General features: G+C 35.3%; 2 protein-coding genes across 2 annotated transcripts in view; one reads left to right on the top strand and one right to left on the bottom strand.

Annotated features, from left to right (window-relative positions):
- LOC306870381 (beta-glucuronidase-like) overlaps positions 1-8869 on the top strand; it is a 22385-nt gene extending 13516 nt beyond the window's left edge. Inside the window, exons 11-13 of the mRNA XM_079417618.1 lie at positions 425-560; positions 1157-1267; positions 8579-8869. Of these exons, the coding sequence (XP_079273744.1) occupies positions 425-560; positions 1157-1267; positions 8579-8739 (408 nt within the window). The 3' untranslated portion in view covers positions 8740-8869. The remainder of the gene's footprint in view (positions 1-424; positions 561-1156; positions 1268-8578) is intronic.
- vkorc1l1 (vitamin K epoxide reductase complex, subunit 1-like 1) lies at positions 8138-22086 on the bottom strand. The gene is made up of 3 exons (XM_079417627.1): positions 21806-22086; positions 15298-15407; positions 8138-9155 (listed from the first exon to the last, which is right to left on the bottom strand). The coding sequence occupies exons 1-3, from the start codon at positions 21994-21996 to the stop codon at positions 8929-8931; spliced, it is 528 nt and encodes a 175-aa protein (XP_079273753.1). The 5' UTR covers positions 21997-22086; the 3' UTR covers positions 8138-8928.
- Between the last annotated feature and the right edge of the window lie 2512 nt (positions 22087-24598).

The following is a 24598-nucleotide window of genomic DNA, read 5'->3' as shown; positions in this document are numbered from 1 at the left end:
CAGAAATTATTAGCAAATTATTTTTAATATTGGTTAGTTTTTAACAAGAACTTATTTGTTAGAATTATATAAACAACAATGAAGTTCTTTTATAATGACAGTACATTGAAGATTTGAAAATAACTATAAATAAACTATATTCAATCGCTGCATTTGTTTTCAGAAAGATGCAGCGGTAACCTAAACATTTTATTTTAATATTTAACATTTGTAAATGGTCTAGACAAGAGTTGTAAAAATTCAGAAATTTTTTTAGAGCTATCAGTATCAGGCATCCCTATTTTTAACCAAATTACGCAATTTTAAATAGAGTTGGCAAAAAACAGTATGGTTGGCGAAAATATTTACAGCTGTTGAAGTTTTGTGTTTACTTTGTGTGACAGCTGTGGGAAGAAGTGAACCTGACGTGTTTGTTGTCCTGCAGGATCCACCCATGATGTTCACAGAGGAGTATCAAAAGACGGTCCTGCAGAACTACCACAACGTGTTCGACCAGAAGAGGAAGGAGTTTGTGATTGGAGAACTGATCTGGAACTTCGCCGACTTCATGACGGCTCAAAGTAGGAAACAACCGCAGCCTTTTCCTTTGCTCTCAACAGGTTTTTCTGGAGCACATATTAACTAGCATACTGTTCACTCATGCATGCTTTAGATAAGAGTATGAAACCATGTCAGACGGATCCTCAGTTACCAGGATGGAATCTGCAGACTTTATTTGCACATTTTCTGCTCTAATTAATAGATAAAACTCATATTTTTGAAGTTTAAAGGAGTTGTTCGTGCAAACATGAAAATGTGCTGAAGATGTGCTCACCCTCAGGCCATCCAAGATGTAGATGGTTTCTTCATCAGATTTGGAGAAATGTAGCATTACATCACTTGCTCAGCAATGGATGCTCTGCAGTGAATGGGTGCCGTCAGAATGAGAGTCCAAACAGCACAATCATCAAACATCAGCTGTTTAGACACTCATTCTGACGGCACCCATTCACTGCAGAGCTTCCATTGATGAGCAAGTGATGTAATGCTACATTTCTCCAAATCTGATGAAGAAACAAACTCATCCTAATCTTGGATGGACTGAGAGTGAGGACATTTTAATTTCTGTGAACTATTTCTTGAAGGGAATCATGCATTAATCTCTCTCTGTCTCCAGCTATCACTCGAGTGGTTGGGAATAAGAAGGGAATCTTCACTCGACAGCGGCAGCCCAAAGCCGGAGCGTTTCTGCTGCGAGAGCGATACTGGAGGATCGCCAATGAGACCGGTGTGCTGCCCACCTGGGCCAGGTATCCCTGCCAGTGAGCCGGATTAGCTGCTTCCTGTGCAGGATGACCAGGTCAAAATGCCTTATATGTGCTACACCATGACAATAACACCTGTGGGAGAAAGACAGATCTGTTTTTAACAGTGTGATTGTGTCAGGAATCCATGTGCTGTTTGTTCTTTGTAAAGACACTCAATTTTTTAGATCGTTTTGATTGCTGAAGTCCATGTTTTGAATTGCTTTTAAATCACAGTAACACTATTAAACTGGAACAGGAATATTTTTCCTTTAATGTGCCTTTTTCTGGTGTTTGCAATGATATTCAGATGAGTGAATCTCATGAAAACTATCAAGAGCGTGTCCGGCTCATCTTTCACCTCAAAAGAAATAAACAGATGATAAGAAAAATGTAGGACCAGCAACTGCATCATTTTGCATTATTATTATTTACATTACAATTAAGACACATTTGTCCCCAAATTCATTACAGTAACGCAAAAACACATTATTTAAATGGTATTTACATATCTTGGTAATATTTTTTGTACTTCCTTAATGCAGATTTGTATAGTAGTAATTACATAACAGTAATCATATCTAATAAGGATCATTGAGATAATTATATTATTCAAATATTATTATATTATGGTGATGTTTATTATATTGCCTTCATGCTGATTTATATTTTAAAAATAGCTGCATTACAGTAATAGCAATATCTAATGAGACTCTAACAAGGATCATCATTGAAAATAATGAGAAAAATATCCATATTTAATACAAGAATTTGAGGAAAAACAACTTCAAACTGTGAATTATTTATATATCATGGTAATATTTGTTATACTACCTTAATGCAGATGTAGATTAAAAAATAAATAAAATTACATTACAGTTTAAAAAAAAAGCATCTAATGAGAATTTAATAATGATCATCATTGAAAATAATAAGGGGAAAAAACAGATTTAATAAAACAAGAACTTGAGGTCAAAGTAAATATACAAAAATAAATATAATTTTTTTTGTTCGTTTTTTTGAGGTTAAATGTGATCCGGATGTGTTTATGTTTATCAGGTTTCTACTCATCCACATGTTACCCATCAGGCCACTGTGTATTTCACTGGCAGTACTTTATTATATACAGTCATTTTCTATGAATTTTAATCTTCTTGTAATAATTGGCTCCAGTCATGACCAAAAGTGTTTAGTTTCATCTCTGTGTGTGAGTGACCAGTGATGTTGATTTTTTTTACGACAGCAGAGTGTACTTTAATTACTTCATCATAAGCAATTGAATGAATCCTTTGTATTTGTGGACATTCCAGACATTCCTCAGCGATGTCATCGAAATAAACGACATTCCACGACATCAGACCTGAGACTCATTAATGCTCGTGTTATTATCATCACAGCTTTTGCCTGAAACACACACTGGATGTTTCAGCACATCTCATCTGTTTCCTACATTCAGTTCAGATGCATTTAGGCCACACTTTACAAGAATAAACATCTCAAAGTGCTTAAGAAGTAGTAAAGGTAGCAGACAAACATGGGATATAGATAGTAAGCATGATCATTTAAGTTTACAGTTAAAGGGACAGTTCACACAAAAATTAAAATATCTTCAACCTCAGGCCATCAAAGATTAGGATGAGTTTGTTTCTTCATCAGATTTGGAGAAATTTAGCTCTGCAGTGAATGGGTGCCGTCAGAATGAGAGTCCAAACAGCTGATAAAAACATCACAATAATCCACACCACTCCAGTCCATCAGTTAACATCTGGAGAAGACAAAAGCTGAAACAAATCCATCATTAAGACTTCAGTGGAAAAAGTGTTCTGGTCTGAATCAGGAGAGAAATCTGCACAGATCAAGCACCGTTTACAAGCCAAAACAGCTCTTAAAATATGTGGCTGGATTTTGATGTGAGAGACAACAGGAGATGGACTTTTTCACTGGAGGAAGCGTTTAATATGCTGTTAAATGTTGTACTTGCTTGCGGTTTTCTAAACTTTGCATCTACTGAAGAAGACGGGATGATGGGTGCATCAAAAAAAATCAAGCATTTGTTATTTTCCAGAAAGTCTCCAGCTGTTAGTACAGCATGTGTTTTATTACATAAAGTGCTGTGATGCGTTGTTGCTGTACATTGTTACCATGGAAATAGCTTTACTGCATGCTAGTTTTAGAACGAAGTCTAGAAAGAAAGTTTAATTAGTAGACGGATGAAAAATGAGACGAGGCATCACACGGTGATAGATGTAAAAATACTGCTTCAAAAGCATAAACACAAGACTTGGTAAACTAGTGAGACCGAATCACTTATAATGCAATATTCACTGTTAAGCCTACACAAAAATGACAAGGATAAGAGACATTTTTGTAGAATATTGAAGAATGTAAGCGAATCTCATAGACTTCCTTGATATCATAAGCTACACATCTACATCAGGATAAGAACTGTTCACGGCATCTGCTTGGCAGCATGACAGAAAAAACTTGATCAGTTACTCAGAAAAAGACTGCTTATTATGCATCTTAAATCTTGATTTAGGAATATTTAGATATTTGTACTGCATTCATATATGATCGGTTACAGTGCTGCTGAAGAAAACACTGCAAAGAGACTGGAATAGAACTAAATGAAATGCTGGAAGTGACGTTTGTCATTTCTGCTAATTGAGTTTTGATACTTCTGCCGAGTTGTGCAGCTCTACAGTGTATGTTGTGTTCAAATGTGAAAGTATGCAGTGATAAATGTTCCAAATACTAGTATGCTACACTGTTGTCACATGACCTCAGCATGTTGTGTCTTGGGAAAAATGATTTTGCATTTTCACAATTCAGTTTTGTGTGAAAATGTCTTGATTTTGGCAGCAGTTTCTGCACGTCTTAATTCACCCTTTCACATATTACAGCCTTAAATCGGAGCAGAAAGTCTTAAATTCATAAAGTCGTGGCATTAAATGTAGTGCATTTTTGTCTTAATTTCCAGTACAAATATCTAAAGATCCTTAAATTAAGATAGATTTACTGGCGATGCAAAATGAAGATACCAAGTCTTGGTTTCTGAGAAACTGAACACAATTAAGTGAGTCTATGCTTACAAGAACAAATATCTGTCAATGGGGAATTAAAGCCTTTCCATTTGTGTTAAGTGGACTTTTCTGGGCCCAATGCCAGATATTTGTTCTGGTTTTAATCATAAATGAACTTCTCATCAATTTATCAGAAAACAAGGCTTCTTAGATCAATAATATATATTATTTTAAGGATCTAAATATTTGCACAAGAAAAATAAAAACATATTTTTTTGCAGTGCAGTCAGAAGGTAAAGGTATTTCCATATTGTAGTGGTTGAAAACATTTTTATTCTGCATTATGCATACTTCATAAATAGTGCTGTGAGAAGAATAATAGCGTAGTATGTTATTCCAAACACAGCCTAGGTCAGTTCTCAACACAATATAGTCTATGGTTTCTCTCATGAGGTCAGAGGTCAAAGGACAGAAGGGCTCAGAGAGGTCTGGGGGAATGTTTTAATGGCAGATCAAATCCACTCAACGACACTCGTTCATGTTCACTGCGGTGTCTCCTCCAGCTGATTCCCAGACACAGAATTCCTCCGACGTCCTTCTCCCAAACACCTCATCCATGTAAGAAAATACAGCATTTTTTTACTTATATTTGGCAAATACAGAAGCAAACCCGAAACACAGTTTATTCTCCACAAAAAAAAACAAAATACCCCAAAAAGGTATGATTGGAAATAAAAAAACCGAGGCCAAACGTGAACTCTCCAATCCATCCGTTTATCTACTAAAATAGCTAGATCGTTAACAGTCTGTACATCTACAGGGGCTCGTCGTCATCAAGACCTCGATAATTACATCAGGAAATAAAAAATAAACCATGCTATTTACTAACAGAAACTCACATTGTACGATTCTCAGGACAGATGTGGTGTTTGCAGAAAATATATAAGTCTAAACTAATAAATAATTCAAGATGAGTGAAGGAACAACCAAACCGCTTTGTGAGAAACAGTTTTTGCATTTTAAAAGGTTATGAGACAATAACACCGCAGATATTAAAGTGGTCACCAATCTCGGTCTTAACTTACCCATATAGAGGCAAGCAGACAGACTTAACCAAACCGCTTCGAATCGAGGCTGCAAAGTTACTCCAAACTAAGGCCCAGTGGACATACAGAAGGCACTTTTAATGGATTTAATGTGAAGGCAACCCTTTTTCATTATTTTGGGGGGGATCTTGTCATTCCTTGTCATGTGAATTGGATATAAATTGAATATGCAATAAAACATTGGGTCTCATTTTGTCTTAATTTCATGATGCATTTAAATCTAGATATACCGTATTAAGAATTGGAAGCAAAAGGAGGCTTGTTTTCTGAACAAAGTACCAAAATTATATGAGATTGCTTAAATCAAGACAAATACCTGCCAATGGGATCAGAAAAATAAACAATTCAAATATTTAATTTTGATACACTTTTTCAGAAAATGACTTGAAAACAATATCTTATGTCATGTTGCTTTTAGTAAATGTATCTTGATTTAAGTTCAGATATTTGTACTGGAAAACAAGACAAAAATACTGAGTAATAAAATTATTTTTGCAGTCAACACCTTCCTACTCTTTAACAATTCACATTACAATTTTCTTGTAATACTTGAAAAACTTGGTACACATAAAATGACTTTTAAGATCATGTTGCTTAGGTTAAATATTTACACAATCGAACCTTTTCACAATAAATATCCAGTTGCACTCTGAAAAGCATCACATTTCTGAAGTAAAAAGGGTTTCATGTTGAGTTTAATTGAAGAATTACCTTTCTGGCATCATAATTAGTCTGTGTGAAATATATAAACCAACAGAACTCGCACGAAACTAATGTACAAATCACATCAACTCCTGTAGAATTGAGCTGCGAAACTTTCGATTTGTTGGCAAGCTTGGCTGAAAACACGTTACGAAGATCCGAGTTCAGCCACACAAAGACAGCAACCACAGGTTGTGCTTCACAAACGCATCATCAACTAAAGAAAGGTCAATAAATTCAACCATTAAAGGATTCACTTAAAATCTCCAATAGAGTTTAGTTTGAGTAGAAACCATTTCTTAACTGTGAGGGGCAAACTTACAGATTCATGTTTAATGTTTTCCAGTAAACAACGTCTTTTCAGTGTTTTGTCAACTGAACAATTGACGCCAACAGTCTGTAGATCAATCGCGTTCATTCACGTCGTTTCATGTTCACTACACCAGTTCAATTCGTTTCTCTTGACTTTAACAACGCATCACATTTCCTCGTTCTAGTAGCTGCTATCCTCTACACAAAGCACACCTGATGGCCATTCGAAGACTGAAATTAGCTCAACATCACCAGAAAATTGAGTACGAGTAGTAGTTTGACTCATGCAATACTGGATTGGATAGTTGTAGCAAAATAATGACTTTCAATGTCTAACACAACAGTGGAAGTGCTGATATAAAACAAACTCTTAAAAATAAAGGTTCACAGCAATTCCATAGAAGAACCATTTTTGGTTCCCCAAAGAACCTTTCAATAATTTTTTTCTTAGTGGGAGAAACTTTTCAGACTATGAAGAACCTTTAGTGGAATGGAATGTTAAAAGTTCTTTAAGAAACCATCAATAACCTTTATTTTTCAGTTTATCAGTAATATTGTGGATCTAAACGCATACACTGAAAGATCTGATGCATTTTGACTTAAAGATGGCCTAAACTGTCAGGTTTTGACTTTTCTGTTGCATCCGTCGACATCAAAACAGCTAGAGACAAACACTGAGAGGTAGAGGTGAAGGGGATCAAGAGCTGTGGGTACTTGTAATTTCATGGGAAGGTTAAGGCAATAGCAGGTTGAGGGGTTTCTGGGTAACAGAAGTGGGGGAAATTACATTACAGTAGTACAGTAGACGCTGGTCATGTGACGTCTCAAAATATTCAGGTGAAAATCACCAACTAAACAAAAAAAAGAAACTGTAGCTTTGAGTATGATGAGCGTGACAATGACAATATAAACCTAAACAATTCAACCACGAAGAATGGAAACCTGGGAGAGGGCAAAACCTCTCTATTTACTTCTATAAGGAACATTAGTGCACTTATGAAACCAATAATAAAAAAAGTAGTCTAAAGTTGATGTCGGAACACACTGAAAACATCCCAAATTATCTTTTCAATCTGAATTTGTTGGAATTACCAAAATTATGAGTTTCTGATGAGTTTATTAACAAGTTTGTTTCTTTCTTGGAGAAATGTAGCATTTCATCACTTGCTCAGCAATGGATGCTCTGCAGTGAATGGGTGCCGTCAGATTGAGAGTCCAAACAGCTGATAAAAACATCACAATAATCCACACCACTCCAGTCCATCAGTTAACATCTGGAGAACACAAAAGCTCAAAAATAAAAATGTCTTGATGATGGATTTGATTTTTACAAACATACAGCTTTTGGATGTTTTTATCAGCTGTTTAGACTCTCATTCTGACGGCACCCATTCACTGCAGAGCATCCATTGCTGAGCAAGTGATAGAATGACGCATTTCTCCAAATCTGATGAAGAAAACATCTACATCTTGGATGGCCTGAAGGTGAGCAATTTTCCTTTTTAGCTAAGTATTCCTTTAAAACCAAACCCCGATTTGATGTTATGAGCGCTGATGGAGAAATAAATAATTCTTGAATCTAACAACATTACAACATCTCAATTACAGTAATTCCAACACGTTAGGATGAGTAAAACGCTAAAACACTTGCACAAAGAATAACCCGCACACTCGCTGTTGAAAAAACTCATTGGAAGTGACGGACATGCCGTAGATTGGGACTTTTTAATGTTTCAACGGTAAAACACAAACTAGTCTGGAATATTGCTTTGCGGCAGCTATTTACAGAACTGCAAAACAAACGAATAATAAAAAAAGTAGTCACAGACAAATCTGATCTACACACATACAGCTCACATTCTTCCATGTTTTATGAGTGGTCCTCTTCCAAAACAATAGTTAAAAAACAAAAAAAATCTGTAAACATAAAAAAAATTACACTGTATTTGTCGTTTTCAATTGTAATCCGACATTTTTGTAGAATCATCTCTGCGAGCGGTACATTAGCCTCGTGATCATTCGTGTTTACCCTTTATAAACCCTTAAATTCAGTCCCGCTGGAATCAGCTGCTCCCAAAGAGCAATGACTTTCCCAGTGGATTCAAGTAAACAGAATTTCTCACATTGTTTTCTCCATTATTTTATTCCTCAGGGAAAGGACACCCTCTTCCGAAGTGCTTCCTGACTGCTCTCTCTCGATCGATCAAAGCGCAAACCTCATTTTCATCTCAGGGAACAAAGAAAACCAACGAGAAATCAAAGCGGACAAAGATTTGTGTTTCTGTCTTCCAATCCTTCCTTGCAATGCAATAAACCTGTGATCTGTGGCCCCTAATGATACATGTTTTCTTTCCGTGTTTAATTTTTTGTTTCGTTTTACACACACAACAGAATGAACATTTGTTTGGAAGCAAGGTCTCCTGGTGGCAAGAGGTCACATTTTCCCCACGTGTTGGATGATTTGTTATCCTTCTATACTTTTGTTGTTGTTTTTTTGTGTCTCTAGTCCTGCTTCGCTTGGAGCTGCTGCTTCCAGGCCTCGTTCAAGTAAACCAGTCGCTTGTAGTTGAGCACAAACAGGATGAAGTTCAGTGCATATGTAGTGATGCAGATGACGCAGAAGTCCTTAAGGACAAAGTAGAGGATGTAGCCCAGGTAGAGGGAGCCCATCACTGACGCGATGGAGGTGGTCATGAGAATTAGAGCAGCCATCGCACTGGCCGTTAAACCTGCGTACACACACACACACACACACACACACACACACACGCATGCACAGAGAGGGGTTAATGCACTGAAGAACAACAACCGACAACAAAAGCACTGCCAAGAGTTCACTAATGCAGCAACTGCATCAAATATACATGAATACACTTCAGACATGATGGTACTCTTTTAGTGCCATTCAACAATAAAAAACTATAGTTTTTTAATATTTCTTAGCATTGTATAATAATAATAATAATAAACAATATACTTCTTACAACATTACAAAATCAACTATATGAATATTGTTCATCCTTTTGTTCAATATTTGATATTTTTCTAGGTGAAACCTTTATAAAAATATCTATTCAAGGGGTGGTTTATTAGTATGTAATGTTGCTGTTTGAGCATAAACTGAAAATTCAATAAAAAAGGAGATATCTTTTAAAATTATGGCAGTTTAATGCCTACAAAAACAGCTCGTAGGGACTACAACGAGCTACTTCCCGGGTCTGATACGCCACGAACCCAGATAAACCATGATGCACTGCTTTAGAGAAGCAAGTATTGCTCACTGCAGAGCCAAATGACCTCCAGCTCCCCCGCTCTGGAGGTTCAGGTTATGTTTAGTGATAGGGTTAGGGTGTGGTTAGGTGTCTATCTCCACCCATTACCTCCAGCGAGGGGGAGCTAGAGCTCCAGCTCCTCCCATTTGGCTCTGCAGCGAGCACCCTCTCTAGAGAAGAGAAAACTAGGGGTGCACGTAAAAATCTATTCATATATGAATCGTGATTTGGTCTTCTAACGATTCTAATGGATTAACAAATTTCAAAATCATGTGTTTTTAAAGCAGCGGTTCTTTACTGTTCCTCGCGTCGCCCTGCTCTGCATCTCCCTCTCTCTCTCTCTCTCATTCAGATCATTAGCTCAGTGAATACACTTATTTTCACATAGCTATAAGAAGCGTTATACATGGACGCTCGTGCGGTTGCCGTACTGTATTAAAGTTTTAATCAGAATAAAACCGTATATTAAAAGTACATAGTAGCATTTACAAATAACAGCATATCTAAAAGTATGAGTCCACAACAAACAAAAAACATGGGGCTACCATTAAGAGCGGTGCTTGCACAGGTGCTGCGCGATCCTCTTCACTAATATTCTCTGTCTCAATCGGGCTCAAATTGCAAAAAAAGCAAAAATAGAGGACGCTATTGTTTACAATACAACACCAGAGCGCATGCTGCTTTGCTGAGGGGCGGGATGTTCAGACGCGCACTAGAGGCGGTTTAGCCAATCACAACACCCTGGCCAGCTAACCAATCAGAGTCAATCACATATTTCTGAGGGAGGGGCTTCATAAAACCAGGAAATGATCAGCTCGTTTAGGGACAGTGGAATAAAGGTAAATTATGTGAAAAATAATGCGTTTTTTTCAAAAACAAAGCATTAACATGTTAGACTGCACCCCATAAACACAATCAAGTCTAGAAGGAAAAAGAGGCAACCACCCCTTTAATGAAATTTCTGAATATAATAGATAGCTAATGTTAAGGTTGTCTAATATGTAGGCCTAATATCTAATAGCAAGACAGTTCAGTAAAATTGGCTTATTAGTAAACCTTTACATGCAGCAATTATGGATCAATAATATTTGCTACAATTATAATGCCGATAATGCAGATTTTCTTCAGACTTCAGAAGAGGGAGCATTTCTCAAGAACAGAGGGCATTCAACACACACGCTAGCACAGTCTTGCTATTCATAGTCGTGAAATTTCATTAGGGCAGAGCAGGACAAACAGATCACACAACGGTGCAGACAAGGACAGAACTATCTGAGATTTGGGTCATGGAGAAAAATAACAAATGAGTGGTTTCAGAAATTAGAAACATCAAGTGTCTGTTGGTTCAAGGCTAGACCTAGTGCGGCCTTTAAAGACCGTTTATATATATATATATATATATATATATATATATATATATATATATATATATATATATATATATATATATATATATATTAGGGATGCACGATATGAAAAATTGACCGATAACCGATAATTAGGTCCTTCTCATGGCCGATGCCGATAAATTCATATTTTTATATTATAATTTTCATATAATCTGCAGTTTGTGCACCCAGGAGAATACAAAATCTAAGATTCACTGATTAAACTGATATTTTAGTAGCTCTGGCCTAACTATAGCAAACATCAGTCCTGACTCTTCAAATGTTTTTTATTTTTTGTGTAAGGCACCACAATACTTTGTAACAGAAATGGTTTAACAGAATTATGACAGAACTATGGTATATCTGCAATTAACAACTCATTAACAACAAATTTATATTCAAATATTTCATGCATAAAGAAATGCATCTATTCAACGTTTTTAGTGCACGAGGATGAGAAAGTTATATAGTCTTTAAGCAATGTTGGGAGTAAGGCGTTACAAAAGTAATGCATTACAGTAACGTATTACTATTTGCTGTAAGGCAGTAGTGTAAGGCATTACTAATCAATTTTCAGTAATATTTTACTCGGTACATGTTCAGTAACGCTTGCATTACAACACACTTTTAGCCCCCAATTATTATTATTATTATTTTAAATTTAATTTAAAGTCGGGCTCCTACTTTTTTATGTCCCTAGGGCCGGGATTCGGGCCAATTTTAACATCATAGTTCAGACGCGGGCCGGGCCTCGGGCCTGTTTTAGGCTTCTCCTTATCTTTATATTTTAGACATCCATCAATTATTGATGAAAAAAAATTGCTACGCTGGTGGAAACAACATGAGTCGTGCTGCCGCGACTCGACGGTGTTTAGTGTCCCGCAGAAGCAGCAAGGCGTCAGCACAGATGAAGAGTTCTGCTTCTGCTTTCATAGGGTCCTATTACTGTTAAAGTATTAAATCGTTAAAGGTGAACAGGGTAACTTTAACTAATAGATATCACCATACTTTCCCAGTTGATAGACCACAGTACATTAAACAAACAGTTTTGCATTACAAGTTTATCTGAAATGTTATGCTTAAATTTGCAAATGAGGCATCATGTAATTAAAGATGCACTAATTTGCATAAAATTCCAGAATAGAAATCTGAACATTGGATAAACTCAAAATTCTGGTCTCATTTTGTTAAAAATGTTTTTAAGGAATAAAATGTTACGTAAATCAGTGTGAATTAAATATAAACAAACCCAGTAAAACCTTCAGAATATAGATAGGAATAAAACTACTAAGTTTGGTGTAAGTGCTGCTGAAGTGGAGAAAAAAACTTTTTAAAGATAAATATGGTAATTGAAATATAGAGATGCAAATAGGTGAAGTTTAGGGCTGTCGCGATTCGTCGATTTTAGTCGACTATTTGATTTTCAAAAATTCGTCGACTAACTGGCAAAATACCCGAAGTGGCGCATTTCATGGACGAGAATACATAAAACACATTATTAGACTGTTCTCCAAGGCTGCATATATATATTAAACCCATTTAAAAATCATAATTAAGCAGATTTGTGAATTCACAAATGCTACGATTTAATTAAATATTTATATGCAATGCAGTTCTAAGCGCGATCAGTTATATATATATATATATATATATATATATATATATATATATATATATATATATATATATATATATATATATATATATATATATAAGTTCAATAATAAAACAAAGGTGAAGGTTATATAAATAAACCCCTCAGTAAAAACCTTATTATGTGTAATTAAATAAACAATTAAATGTGTATTTTGCATCTTTACATTGGATGTCCACTAGTTTAAAAGACGTCAACTTATGGAAGCAAAATCTAAAAATCGACCTGTTTATAAAAAATAAAAAAACTATGATTTTGTCTGTAGTATCTTGGCTTAAAACGGACGCCATAGGATCTTATTTGCCATATATATCACATTGGAAGTGCAACAATACCATCTTAAATTGCCACCTTAAAAAGCAGCTCACTAGGTTTATGAAAGACCGCAGCCATTCATTTAAGTAACTGAGTCAACAGCCTGTCCATTCATTCATTCATGCATCGATAAGGATATTAGCGAAGAAACTGTGCAGTAAAATGTAAAACAGTTTATAGGAAGTGCAAAACGGTTCCACGCATACAGCCGCCCATCACTACTGCACGCTGGCATTATGCAAATGTACTGCAATAGTGTGAAGAAAGACTTGACTGTGTCCGGTTTTACAAGCACAATGAGCCTGAGGACAGATCAGCAGAGCCAAACACACAGAAGACCTTGAGTCAGCAAAGCCCACATGACTGCTGAGGAACGAAGCAAGGGGAAATTATGAGGCAGACATGCGTGCAGGAATGGGTCGACTAGTCAAACTAATTAATGAGGTTGACTAGTTTCCGTACATTTTTATTTACATTTTTTTTCTTTTTTTCAAATAAGCAAATTTCACCCAAATTGTAGGTTTTTTCCCCAAAGGTGAGATTCTCATTACTACAATACAGTAATTTAAAAAACTACTTCTACTTACACTTCTACTACTACTACTACTAATAACAACAAAATATTCATTTAAATCAGAATAAAAGTAGTACATCAAATGCAAGTATTATTTATAAATGCTTCAACATTTAAACAAAATGTTTTATTAGCATTACAGAAATAAGGATCGAAAGTAATGTGCCGAATTATCAGAACAAAAGATTTATGCCATTCCAGGTTGTAGCTATTTCTGTATCACCTTTCATCAAAAACAAAACAGATAATTTTACTATCATCCACATCATTTTCATGACAGTTAAGCATATTTCGCCCCCAAATGTGCATTACTGTAATGTTAGTATGTTTTAATTGTGGGATTTTGCTAATTATATTTACTATTGTAATAATAAATTATACAAATATTTAAAAAACTTAAATGCTACTATTATTTATAAATGCTATACTAGTTTTTATTAGTATTTTGAATTAGTGTTTATTTTAATATTTTCATATTAAAGTATAGTTAATTTTTTAGTACTCGTCGTCATTTATTTTTCTATTTAGGATTACTTTATATTTATTTCAGTGTTCGTTTAGTGAATTTATTTTTATTTCCAGTTAGTAATTCTAGTGCTTCAATTTAGTTGCCAAGACAATGTTTGTAATTTAGCTCATTTTTCACCTAATATTTATATTTTATTTTAGCTTTATTTAAATTGAAAAAAAATAATAATAATTCAAGTATAGTTTTATTTAACAATAATAACCCAGACGAAGGGAATGACAAACATAAGAGAAACTGATACAGCAGTAACTCAAACGCAGTCTGGAGTCGTGGGGTTAAACTAAGGTTGTGAATGTTTGACCGGTACCTTATCGCACTGAAATGCCAAGAGATTTCAGCCGTCAGCGATGACAGACAAGGACAAGTGAGGGTAATAATTCAGAGGCCTGTGAGACCGCTTTAGATTACAGACAGTAATGTTCCTACTATAACCGGACACGCTCTCACCTCCCGTCTCAGGAAATAATGTGTGTTAATATTCATCTCTGGCTAATGGCAGACACTGCACAAATTAATGTGAACTATCAAATGTTTCACAAATAAACCTAGATGGAGACAGAAATGATATCAGCTCAATTTTAACATAATTCCCACAGTAGTACATGTAGATTGAGAGGCTGAACTTTAAATATAATTCAACTGAGAAACAAAAAATTAAATTTAAAATATTTTAAATTTAAAAAAAATAATATAAAAACAATAAAACAAAAATGCATGAAATAAAAATAATTAAGATCAACTAACTTGTAGTGCACTTTCACAACCTACTGAAAACTACTAAACATAATCGTTTTATCTGAATTGTAACTATCAGTTTTCATAATTGTCGAAAGCCAAAATCTTCAAGGCAAATTTATCTGTGCAGAGCTTGTAAGTTTATAACAATTCAAATCATATCAAAGTTCACATTTTGCAACAATATAGAAAATCAAGCAGTTGAGAAAATCACAAGTAGAAATAAAACGGAAGTTGAACTTGATGCAAAATAGACAGTAAAAAATGATGCACACAATGACCAAAGATGTTCATCGGACTCATATCATCAAGATTTTGGCCATAAATTGATATTTATATCTGCTATACGTTCTGGTGCATCCATAGAAAGAACATCATAATCTGCAGATCGATGCTGTCCTTACCTAGTAACAGCTGAAAGATATAAAACAAGATTCCATAGACACTGTTTGGCTGGTTTACTGCACTGTCGTTCCCAAAAATGGTTCCCAACAGTCCAAATCCTCGACCCCATCTACAGAGAAGATGAAAACACAAACAGAGAGAAACGGTAGAGTAGCAGAAATCAAACAACATGAGAGACTCTGGAACTAAAAATAAATACTAATATCATGTGTAAGCGCTCTGGGTTTCTCGAGGGAATACAAGCACGTTATGACAGAATATTTGGCCTAAATCAAATCATACAATGATCAAGACAGCAGCATATTCCTTTTAGCAGTGCGAATGGAGATTTCTGACCCAAATTGTTTGAAATAAATTGTTTACTAACAAAAGGAGAAATGTGGTAGTTTCCAGTCACATCCAATTCCGGCATATATACATAAACAGCACATAAATATTAGATAAAATACTGCAGGTTAATTACATTAACATTTTATATTTTTCAGTATTAAAATAATATCAAGTATATAACTAACATTTCTCGTCAATCATCTTGGATTAATTTTTTTTTACTGGCAGAGCTCATAATGCATTTTCTTCAAAGAAAGAAATCTGCCAAAATAAAGTATCTTAAAAGGCAGGGAAATCTTATTGCATATTTTAGGCCTTAATTATGGCTGGCAGTCACAAAACTGGACACATTTCAGCATTAAACAGTGAAATATAGAACTAAATGGACAATTATGGTTCACCATTTATAATGTTATGAGTAAATTTACCAATTACGGTTCATATTAGGGCTGCATGCTATTGGAAAAAGCTCACAGTGAGATATTTTGTTTTTCTGCAATATATATTGCGATTAGAGGTGTGCACGAATAGTCAAACTTTCGAATATTCAGTCTGTAATTATTATTCGAACAATAAAAACACTATTCGAATTTTACTGTGTGTTAATTTGATGGCCGTAAATGCAGGGAATCCATGATAAATCACAACAGAGATTTACTGTTAAAATTAAAAAGAAAACAAATGGGATTATTCCTTTAAAACTAAAGATTTATTAATATTTATTAGTAGTAGTAGCATTGAGTCTTAAGACTGCTAAATAGTAATATATACTGATACCTTATAACCTGATAACTTTTATTTTGACGGGTTGCTGTGAGGAACCTGCAGCTGCTGTGTATGTGATATGATGGTAGTTTTGTAGTTCACAAGTGAGGTACAAAGCTTTGTTAATAAGAGAAATAATTGGTTAGCAGGCAAATGTTACATCACAACCATGCTTTTGGATTCATGCCGTTCGAGCGCATACATTTAAATCAAGCTGTATGCGGCATTGTGTCCTGTTTTGCCAGATGGTCACGAATTTAATATTATTTATTGTTTCTTTTCCCAAATCCTCACTGTCTCACCCTCTAGATTCGCAGGTTTATTTCATTGTTGTTTTAATCACTGTTTTCACATCTCTTACTGTGGTAAACATGTGGGGGAAATATAAGATTACGTGCCCATGAATTAAGAATTCGTGCACCCCAAAATGAAACTGCTTAATCGACCATCGATAGCTCTTATCGATTACATCGCTTATCGACAATTAATCGATTAATCGTTGACATCCCTAATACAGAGCTGGAATCTGATTCCTACATCAGCCTCTAAGTGTTTGAAAAGCCTGAACCCTTTTCTATTAACTAACCCTGAAGAGGAAAAAGGTGTGTAACCCAACACTGGAGAGTAGTTTCCGTTTCATAACTTCCTGCCAATGGATTTGTCAAAGATCTAATGCTGCCAAACACCTGAGGTCATGCCCGATCTCCACCATATGTCCCAGCATTCCCAATGAAAGCATTTCTGCTCAGAAAACATGTGCGCTACATAAATAATAATGCAAGTACAACCATGATTCAATACTGCATCGCAACTTCAGATCCTTGTATTGATATTTTCTTAATTGTGTGTTCATTCAATTCAATTGTCTAAACAAGCAAAACTGAACACAGCATTTCTTCAATGAGATCTGGTACCAGACAAAAGCAAACACCACACAACACTCATATTTCCTTTAGAATGTATGTTAGTCAATTGTTTATAGTATGCATTATTACCCCAATGAGCATTCATATTAAAGCCTGTTTGACTTTTGAATGCCCAATTGAAACAGTGACAGAACCTTTAATAAACTTTCCATTGCACAAAACAGGTTCATTATAGTGGGAAAATGTTGCTATGGAAAAGAAAAAAAAAAAAAAGTGTAGTGTAACAACAAAAACATGAGGACTCACGCTTAATAGGAAGTAAAGACATGCAAATTCTCCACTTTTACGAGACATATAGGGAAAACGTATCTATTAAGCTCACCAAAATCTACATTGAGAATTTTTTAGTGCACAAGATATTGGTATCGGTACAAAAAGTTATGTTAAAATAAAATATTAATCTCACAGAAAAATATTTAATTTTATTTTAAATGACAAAAGAATTTTGATTAAGATATACATCCTTAAATGCAAAAAGTCTGGCTGTGCTTAATGGATACATTTTAAGCACACCCCTGTTCCCATTAAGCTCACATCATGTTTTATTAAAAATTCTTGTTTATTTAAAAAAAACTTTTTAAAGGATAATTGAAAAATGTTTTATATGAAGGTACAAAGCCAACTAAAATCAAGCAACAAGGCATTCAATTTGATCAGTATTCATAGTGAAGTGTCATCTAAGCACACCGCAACAGCAAGACTAGTCCATGTTCAGCTAAGCAACACGTTCAAAACTAAAATAAAACAAACCAATAAAGCATTTAACTCATGGGGATGAACACAAACAATGCGCACGTTTCTGTGTGAGTTTGTTGTGATCGGAAGGGATTTAAAGTCTGCTAGCGTGTGATCCTCAGTCGTTTAGTGTATGATGGCCAGTTTTCCTTTGGGGCTATTTACAAAGTCGTTAAGTGTGTGATGCCTGGTGTTTTAAAAATCTGTTCACATTTTAAAAGTCGTGTAGTGTGTTCCAGCCTTTAGTAGGACGACATGCCTCTTTCATCTTTGGGCATAAACTATAGCTATGTCTCGATTTTGTCATCTTAAAGCTGTTAAAATAAGTTATTAGACATTTTATAAAGATTAACTTAAAGTGACAACCATCAGTTAATGTTTAAAGTCTGTTTCTGAAGTATTTACACAGACGTTCAGAGTGGAAAAGCTTAAAGAGAGCACACTGAGCTTAAATAGACCAGCAACAATTTTTAATAAATTTCATGTAATATTTATTAAAATGACAGGATTTGGCTAAATAAATAGTCTAGGTCATGTATTAAGTTCATAAATATTTTAATATGAACAACTATTATTAACAATTTCTATGAAATTTAACTTTTTCTTATTGATGTCACACTGAAGCTGTGATTTTCATAGTAGTGCACCTTAAAATAATATGAAATCTTTAAAAATTATAGCACTATAAAACCACAGACCAGCAATAAACTGTCAATTTATAATATTATGGATGTAAAAGTACAAGCCAGTAATATCTGTGCAGTAATATGTTAGCGTAGCACAATGATCTGATTGACTTGAAATTACAGGAGGTATATAGTAACAAACACATCAACTGGTTAAGACATCAAGTAGGATAATAAATTATTTTTTCTTTTTATAATCTGAGCTCAAAAATGAAAGTGTGCTTAATGGGAAAGTTTACCCTATGGCACTCACAACACATGCAAAAAACAATTGAAGCACCGTGAGAGAATAACTAGAACAATAAGTATGTATCCTTGTTCATTCTCCACAGTCATTTCAAAAGATTCCTTAACTAGTTGAAAGCCTTCAACTAAACCAACCAGATCAGAGATGAAGCACAACATTACAATGTTGATTAGAAAACAGAAGTATGCAAATCAGATTTTAAAAGGATAATGAATGTGCGAACAACTGCACAATATAAATCCATTGATACATGAAACAAACAACAGAATGAATATATATAAACCAAATATATAGCATATAATCAGTGTGCATAAAACTAGTTTGAGAGGTTAAGAAGAGCAACTCATGGGATTGGACGGTCACTTTTAATGTGATTTTCATTGCTACGTTAACAGCGAATGCACTGATTGGTAAATCTCTGTGCAGGATTATGGGTAATGTAGTTTTGGGAATTTGGTTTATAAAATATGATCTCTGAATATTAAAATCACTCTGATAAACATTATTGATAAAATAAATGGGATATTTACTTTCAGAACCAGACTGTTGCTCTTTGTAATGATGTACTAAATTCAATTTCTGATACCAATACATGCACCAAAATAATGCTGTTTTCTTCTATGTTGTAGCGTCAGCATGTTTGCATTTCTTCAAGCTTTCTGTGCTGCATTTAAATTTCACTAAACTTTAAATACAACAGTTTACTGTTATGAGAGGCTGTCATGAACCTCGACTCTATGTTTGGTTTGTCTCCAATCATTGAGATGAGATATAAACCAACACTCCCTTATGTTTTACAGCACAAAATAACGTCTCTCACATCCACAGGGCAGAAAACACTCAGAAATCTTTCACAAACCTTTAGAAAGCAGCGCAGTCAAGACTCAATGACCAGTACAGTGCGGTTTCCCAGTGGAGAGACCATTCACAAACGAATTAGAGGCAAAACCCATAGCAAAAGATCACCTCAAGCTGTCTGATTATCTGAAGTCGGATCGGCTGCACGGAAAAGTCTTATAAAAGTTGGTTCCCTTTAAGAGTGAGACCTTAAGCCTGTTTATGTAATGCTCTTTAAAAACCTTCACCCGGCTGGAGTTTAGTTTGGTTGTTTTCCCTGCAGACCGCCTGCTTTATCAGACGGCCCGCTGTGAGCAAACAACACAATCAGCTGCTTTCTTAAGCAATTCGAAAAACTCAAACATGCAAACACACAGCCTCTTTATCTACGTGATGGTAATAACATAAGTGAGCATGATATATGATGCTGTCCAATTTATTTCATGATGAGTGAGCACACCTACAGATTCACAAATAAAGTGGGAGACTCTATTAATACCAGATCTGCAAGACACATCCGTCTGTATCACGTCATCTCAATATGCGACAGAATTGCATAAAAATATCAGAAATCATCCCTTAGGACAGCTGATCAGATCTCAGTAAGCAATGCATGTGATTTGATTTCCATCAAACTTCAAATGAAGTTCTCCTGAAAGTGAGTGAGCTTCACATGATTGTCCTGAAAACCATATCAACATCTTTTTTCGCTCTAAGCGCTTTAATTCAACAACAAGTTGCATGAAAGCAGTGGTCTTGTTATTGCTGAATCAAGGGAGGGAGGTTATTGAATAACAAAAGCAATCCAGAAACTGCACCTTTAAACTGCAAACTTACATTATTATTGTTATTGTTTACATTATTATAAATTAACTGAATCAACATTTAGTGTACATATTACACACACTAGTTAATATATAGTGTATAAGTAAAAAATATATATATTTTCATATATTTAGTGTATCTATAAATATATAAATGTATACACACACACACATATAAACACATTTACTAAATATATAGATTTAGGTTCATATTTAGTGTACATATAAATATATAATAAATACATATACATACATTAAATTAATTACACTAAATTAACTACATATATTCACTAAGTATATACACTTAAATTAACATTTAATGTATGGATATATATTTAAACAAACGTGTGTGTGTGTGTTTGTTTTATATATATATTGCTAAATTACTCCATTAATGGTTTGATGATGTGTAAGGGTGGATCCTTCAGTAATAATTAGTGAATGATTACTAAAACAAAGCTGAACCCTGATCAGACTCAATAAATTCCCTTCTCCAGCTCACCTCTCATACATCAATAAAACGATTACACTGCATTTAAAGGCTCTGTTAAATGTCATATTCATAACACGAAGAAAACTAAATAGTCTGACAGATAAGAAACAGCCTGTTGTACTCACATAAGGGATGGTGCTGTCAGCTGAAGATGCTAATAAATGAGTGCCTTTGATTTCACCTCAAGACCACAATCAAGTCCAGCACATTAGAAAATAAATGTACATGAAAATATATTAGTATACGGCATTGAGCTCATTCACTGATTAGCACTGTTAGCATTAGCTGCTATCGCACTGTGTTTCTGCTCACAAGACAAAAGCAGCTTTAAAATTACGTTATTTAATTCACATTTATGTCTCTATTTGTGTCAACCCAAAAGGCGTTTCAAGAAAAGACTATAAATGTGAGACGGATATTTTATTTTATCACCTTTTCAGTCAGTCAGCGGCCCGGAGCGGCTGTGTGTCAAAACCTAAGGAACTCCCTAACTAGACAGCACTTTCAGATCGCCAAAAGCGCATTCAAACTCTGGAACCATCCTGAAACGTGCTAAAGCATCAGACAGGGGTCAAACCCTTGTTTTTGAACGCTCGAAGCGCCCCCGGCAGCCGCAGATGTTGTCTAGCTAGGGAACTCGCGAGGTTTTGACACTCTCTCTCACCTGGACGTGAAGACTTTAGAGCAGCTGATGGAGCTGCTCAGGTCGCACATGGCGCGGTAGTTGGTGTCGCGGGTTTTTTCCCTCTCCACATGGAATGCGTACAGGGATAACAGGATACCTGAGACACACACGAGCAGCCGGACTATCCGCTCCCAGCGAGGGGTGGACACTCGCAAGACGGGCGCCGCCATTTTTTCCCGGCCTTTGCACGAGCGCGGGCAGCCTCCCCTGTCTCAACCGTTGGGCGCGCGACGTGGAAAAGTGCTGGTACGTGTCACAACGTCAGGGGCGTGGCTAACGGGGGTTTGTTTGGACGAGGGCGTGGCCTGATCGAGCGTCTCGCCATTCTTGTGTCAGTGGGGGCCATTGTAATAACACAGATTCTATTATCTATTATTGCACTCTGATTACACACGTCATGTCCTAATATGATGAGAAAGTGTTATCAGTGTCACTTGATAGTATGGCTGAAGAAGGAATGTAGTGTTGCAAAATTATTTATTTGATATAATGGGAAAATATAACATATATGACCCAGGAGCACAAAACCAGTCATAAGGGTCATTTTTAAAAAATTGAGATTTATACATCATCTGAAAGATGGATAAATAAGCTTTCCATTGACGCATGGTTTGCTAGGATAGGAGAATATATACAATATACAACTATTTGAAAATCTGGAATCTGAGGGTGCAAAAAACATTGAGAAAATCTCCTTTAAAGTTGTTCAAATGAATTTCTTAGCAATGCATATTACTAATTAAAAATTAAGTTTTGATGTATTTACGGTAGGACATTTACTAAATATCTTCATGGAACATGATCTTAATATCCTAATGATTTTTGGCATAATAGAAAAATGTATAATTTTGAGCCATACAATGTATTGTTGGCTATTGCTACAAATATACCTGTGCTACTGGTTTTGTGGTCCGGGGTCACATATTAAATATTATATTCAGAGCTGGGTATAGTAACTGATTACATGTTATCTGGATTATGTCATCAGATTCCAAAAATTAAGCACTTGTAATTAGACTAAATTACACTTTGAAATCAGACTACAGTTACTTTTTATTCATTACATGTATTTAAAGCAATAAATTATTCTGAATAGATTGAGTCTCCCTAATAGACTGTTTTCACATTTCCAGGTTTATCAGCAGCGGAAGTCATCATAGTTGGGTAAAATCCATCATAGTGTTTTCATGACTTTCAATAAAAGGAAAAAAATAGCGAGAGACTGATTTCAGCTGTCAGAAGAGAGAACAATGTCACAATGTCACTCATTAGTGTAAACTAGTTTTTGTTTTCTTTGTAATTTGATACAAAGTGTAGTGTTATATATGCACATGCAGTTTTTTAGTCTTGTGAAAAAAGTGCATTTATTATGTGTCTGCATGCATAAATATTAAAAAACATGTCTAATTTATTGGTATTGACAAGTACTGAATTCAAGTGCATTGTATTGCATGTTGTATGTTGTTCTGAATTGTACTGTATTTTGCATGTAACAGACATTAAACAGTTTAGTTGAACTATTTTAGTTCAAATGACATAGGTACATATTTATAAAAGATACTACTCTAAACAGTGAAAGTACACTGCCATATAGTGGCGTCTTTGTGCTTCAGCACATGCTTGCTTTTTATATATGTGCTGCTTTAGTTTTCTGACTTTCCTGTTGTCCATAATGAAATTAAACCAAGAATGCGAAACATGTTGTGACTTTCAGTGAAAAGTCCTTTACGTGCAAACAGTTTGGAGATGCAGGATAGAAATGCTGTTAACATGTTGGGAACCTTCTGTAATCATGTGATCTGTGTCTCATTAAAAAGTTATATAACTTGAGTGTGTTTTGTTTGTCTGAAGACAGAATATGCATTATAAACTTTAGAGGTTTTTGCCAGCACAGATAAATACACATTAATTTAAATACAGCAAGAACGCTTAAAAAATTACAGGAAAAATGCATAATATGAAATAGCAGCAAAACAAAACTAATTTGGGTTTATTTCATACAGAACTGCAAATCTGAACAGGAACATTTAGTGATTTCTCTTTTTGTATTCACGTTTTTAAATGTTTAAAGTACTTGTGGATATAAAGAAGGAAAATGCGGAAGTGATCTTAGTTTTGCATGAACGCACAGCTAAAAACAACCCAGCGTTCAGCCAATCACAAGCGAGCAAGAACTCTCCGCCAATCACCGAGCAGTTCTAAACACCACGTGACGTTAGTGTTTCAGAAAACCGCGTGACAGCAGGGTTGTTTACTCACAGAAGAGAAGCGCAGGGAAGAGCTCGTCTTATTCTGATCAGCATGGCCACCGATATCGACAGATTAGTGTGTCTCGAGGAAGCCAATTACGATGAGTACGATTATTATAACCTGGAGGAGTATCCCTGCCACGCTGGAGGAAAAGGCAGAAGTAAGAAGGAGATCGGACTGAACACTAATCGCCACAGCCCCGCCGGACACGAGAGAAAAATAGCAGGAAAACTGCAAAACAGTGAAATAAAACGCAGGAGAACCAAGAGCTGTTCCTCCTGAGGAAAATGTCTCGAGGTGAGAATGATGTCTAGGCAAGTCCTCCGCCCTCTTTGTGCACCGACTCCCATGCAACCTCCATCCAATTTTCATGAGCTGCAGCACAGACAATTCCTGTCTTTAATGCTATTAGTGCTGCTGTATGCGTGTATTTTATTGTGAATTTTATTTTCTGCATTACAGATTCAGGCCGCACATACTGGAGATGGATGAGTGAAACCGGATCGTGGTCCAAATGTCTGT

This window comes from Barbus barbus (genome assembly GCF_936440315.1).
Source record: "Barbus barbus genome assembly, chromosome: 5".
NCBI lineage: Eukaryota > Metazoa > Chordata > Actinopteri > Cypriniformes > Cyprinidae > Barbus > Barbus barbus.
The sequence above is the reverse complement of the archived record's forward strand: the minus strand, read 5'-3'. Positions and strand labels throughout refer to the sequence as shown.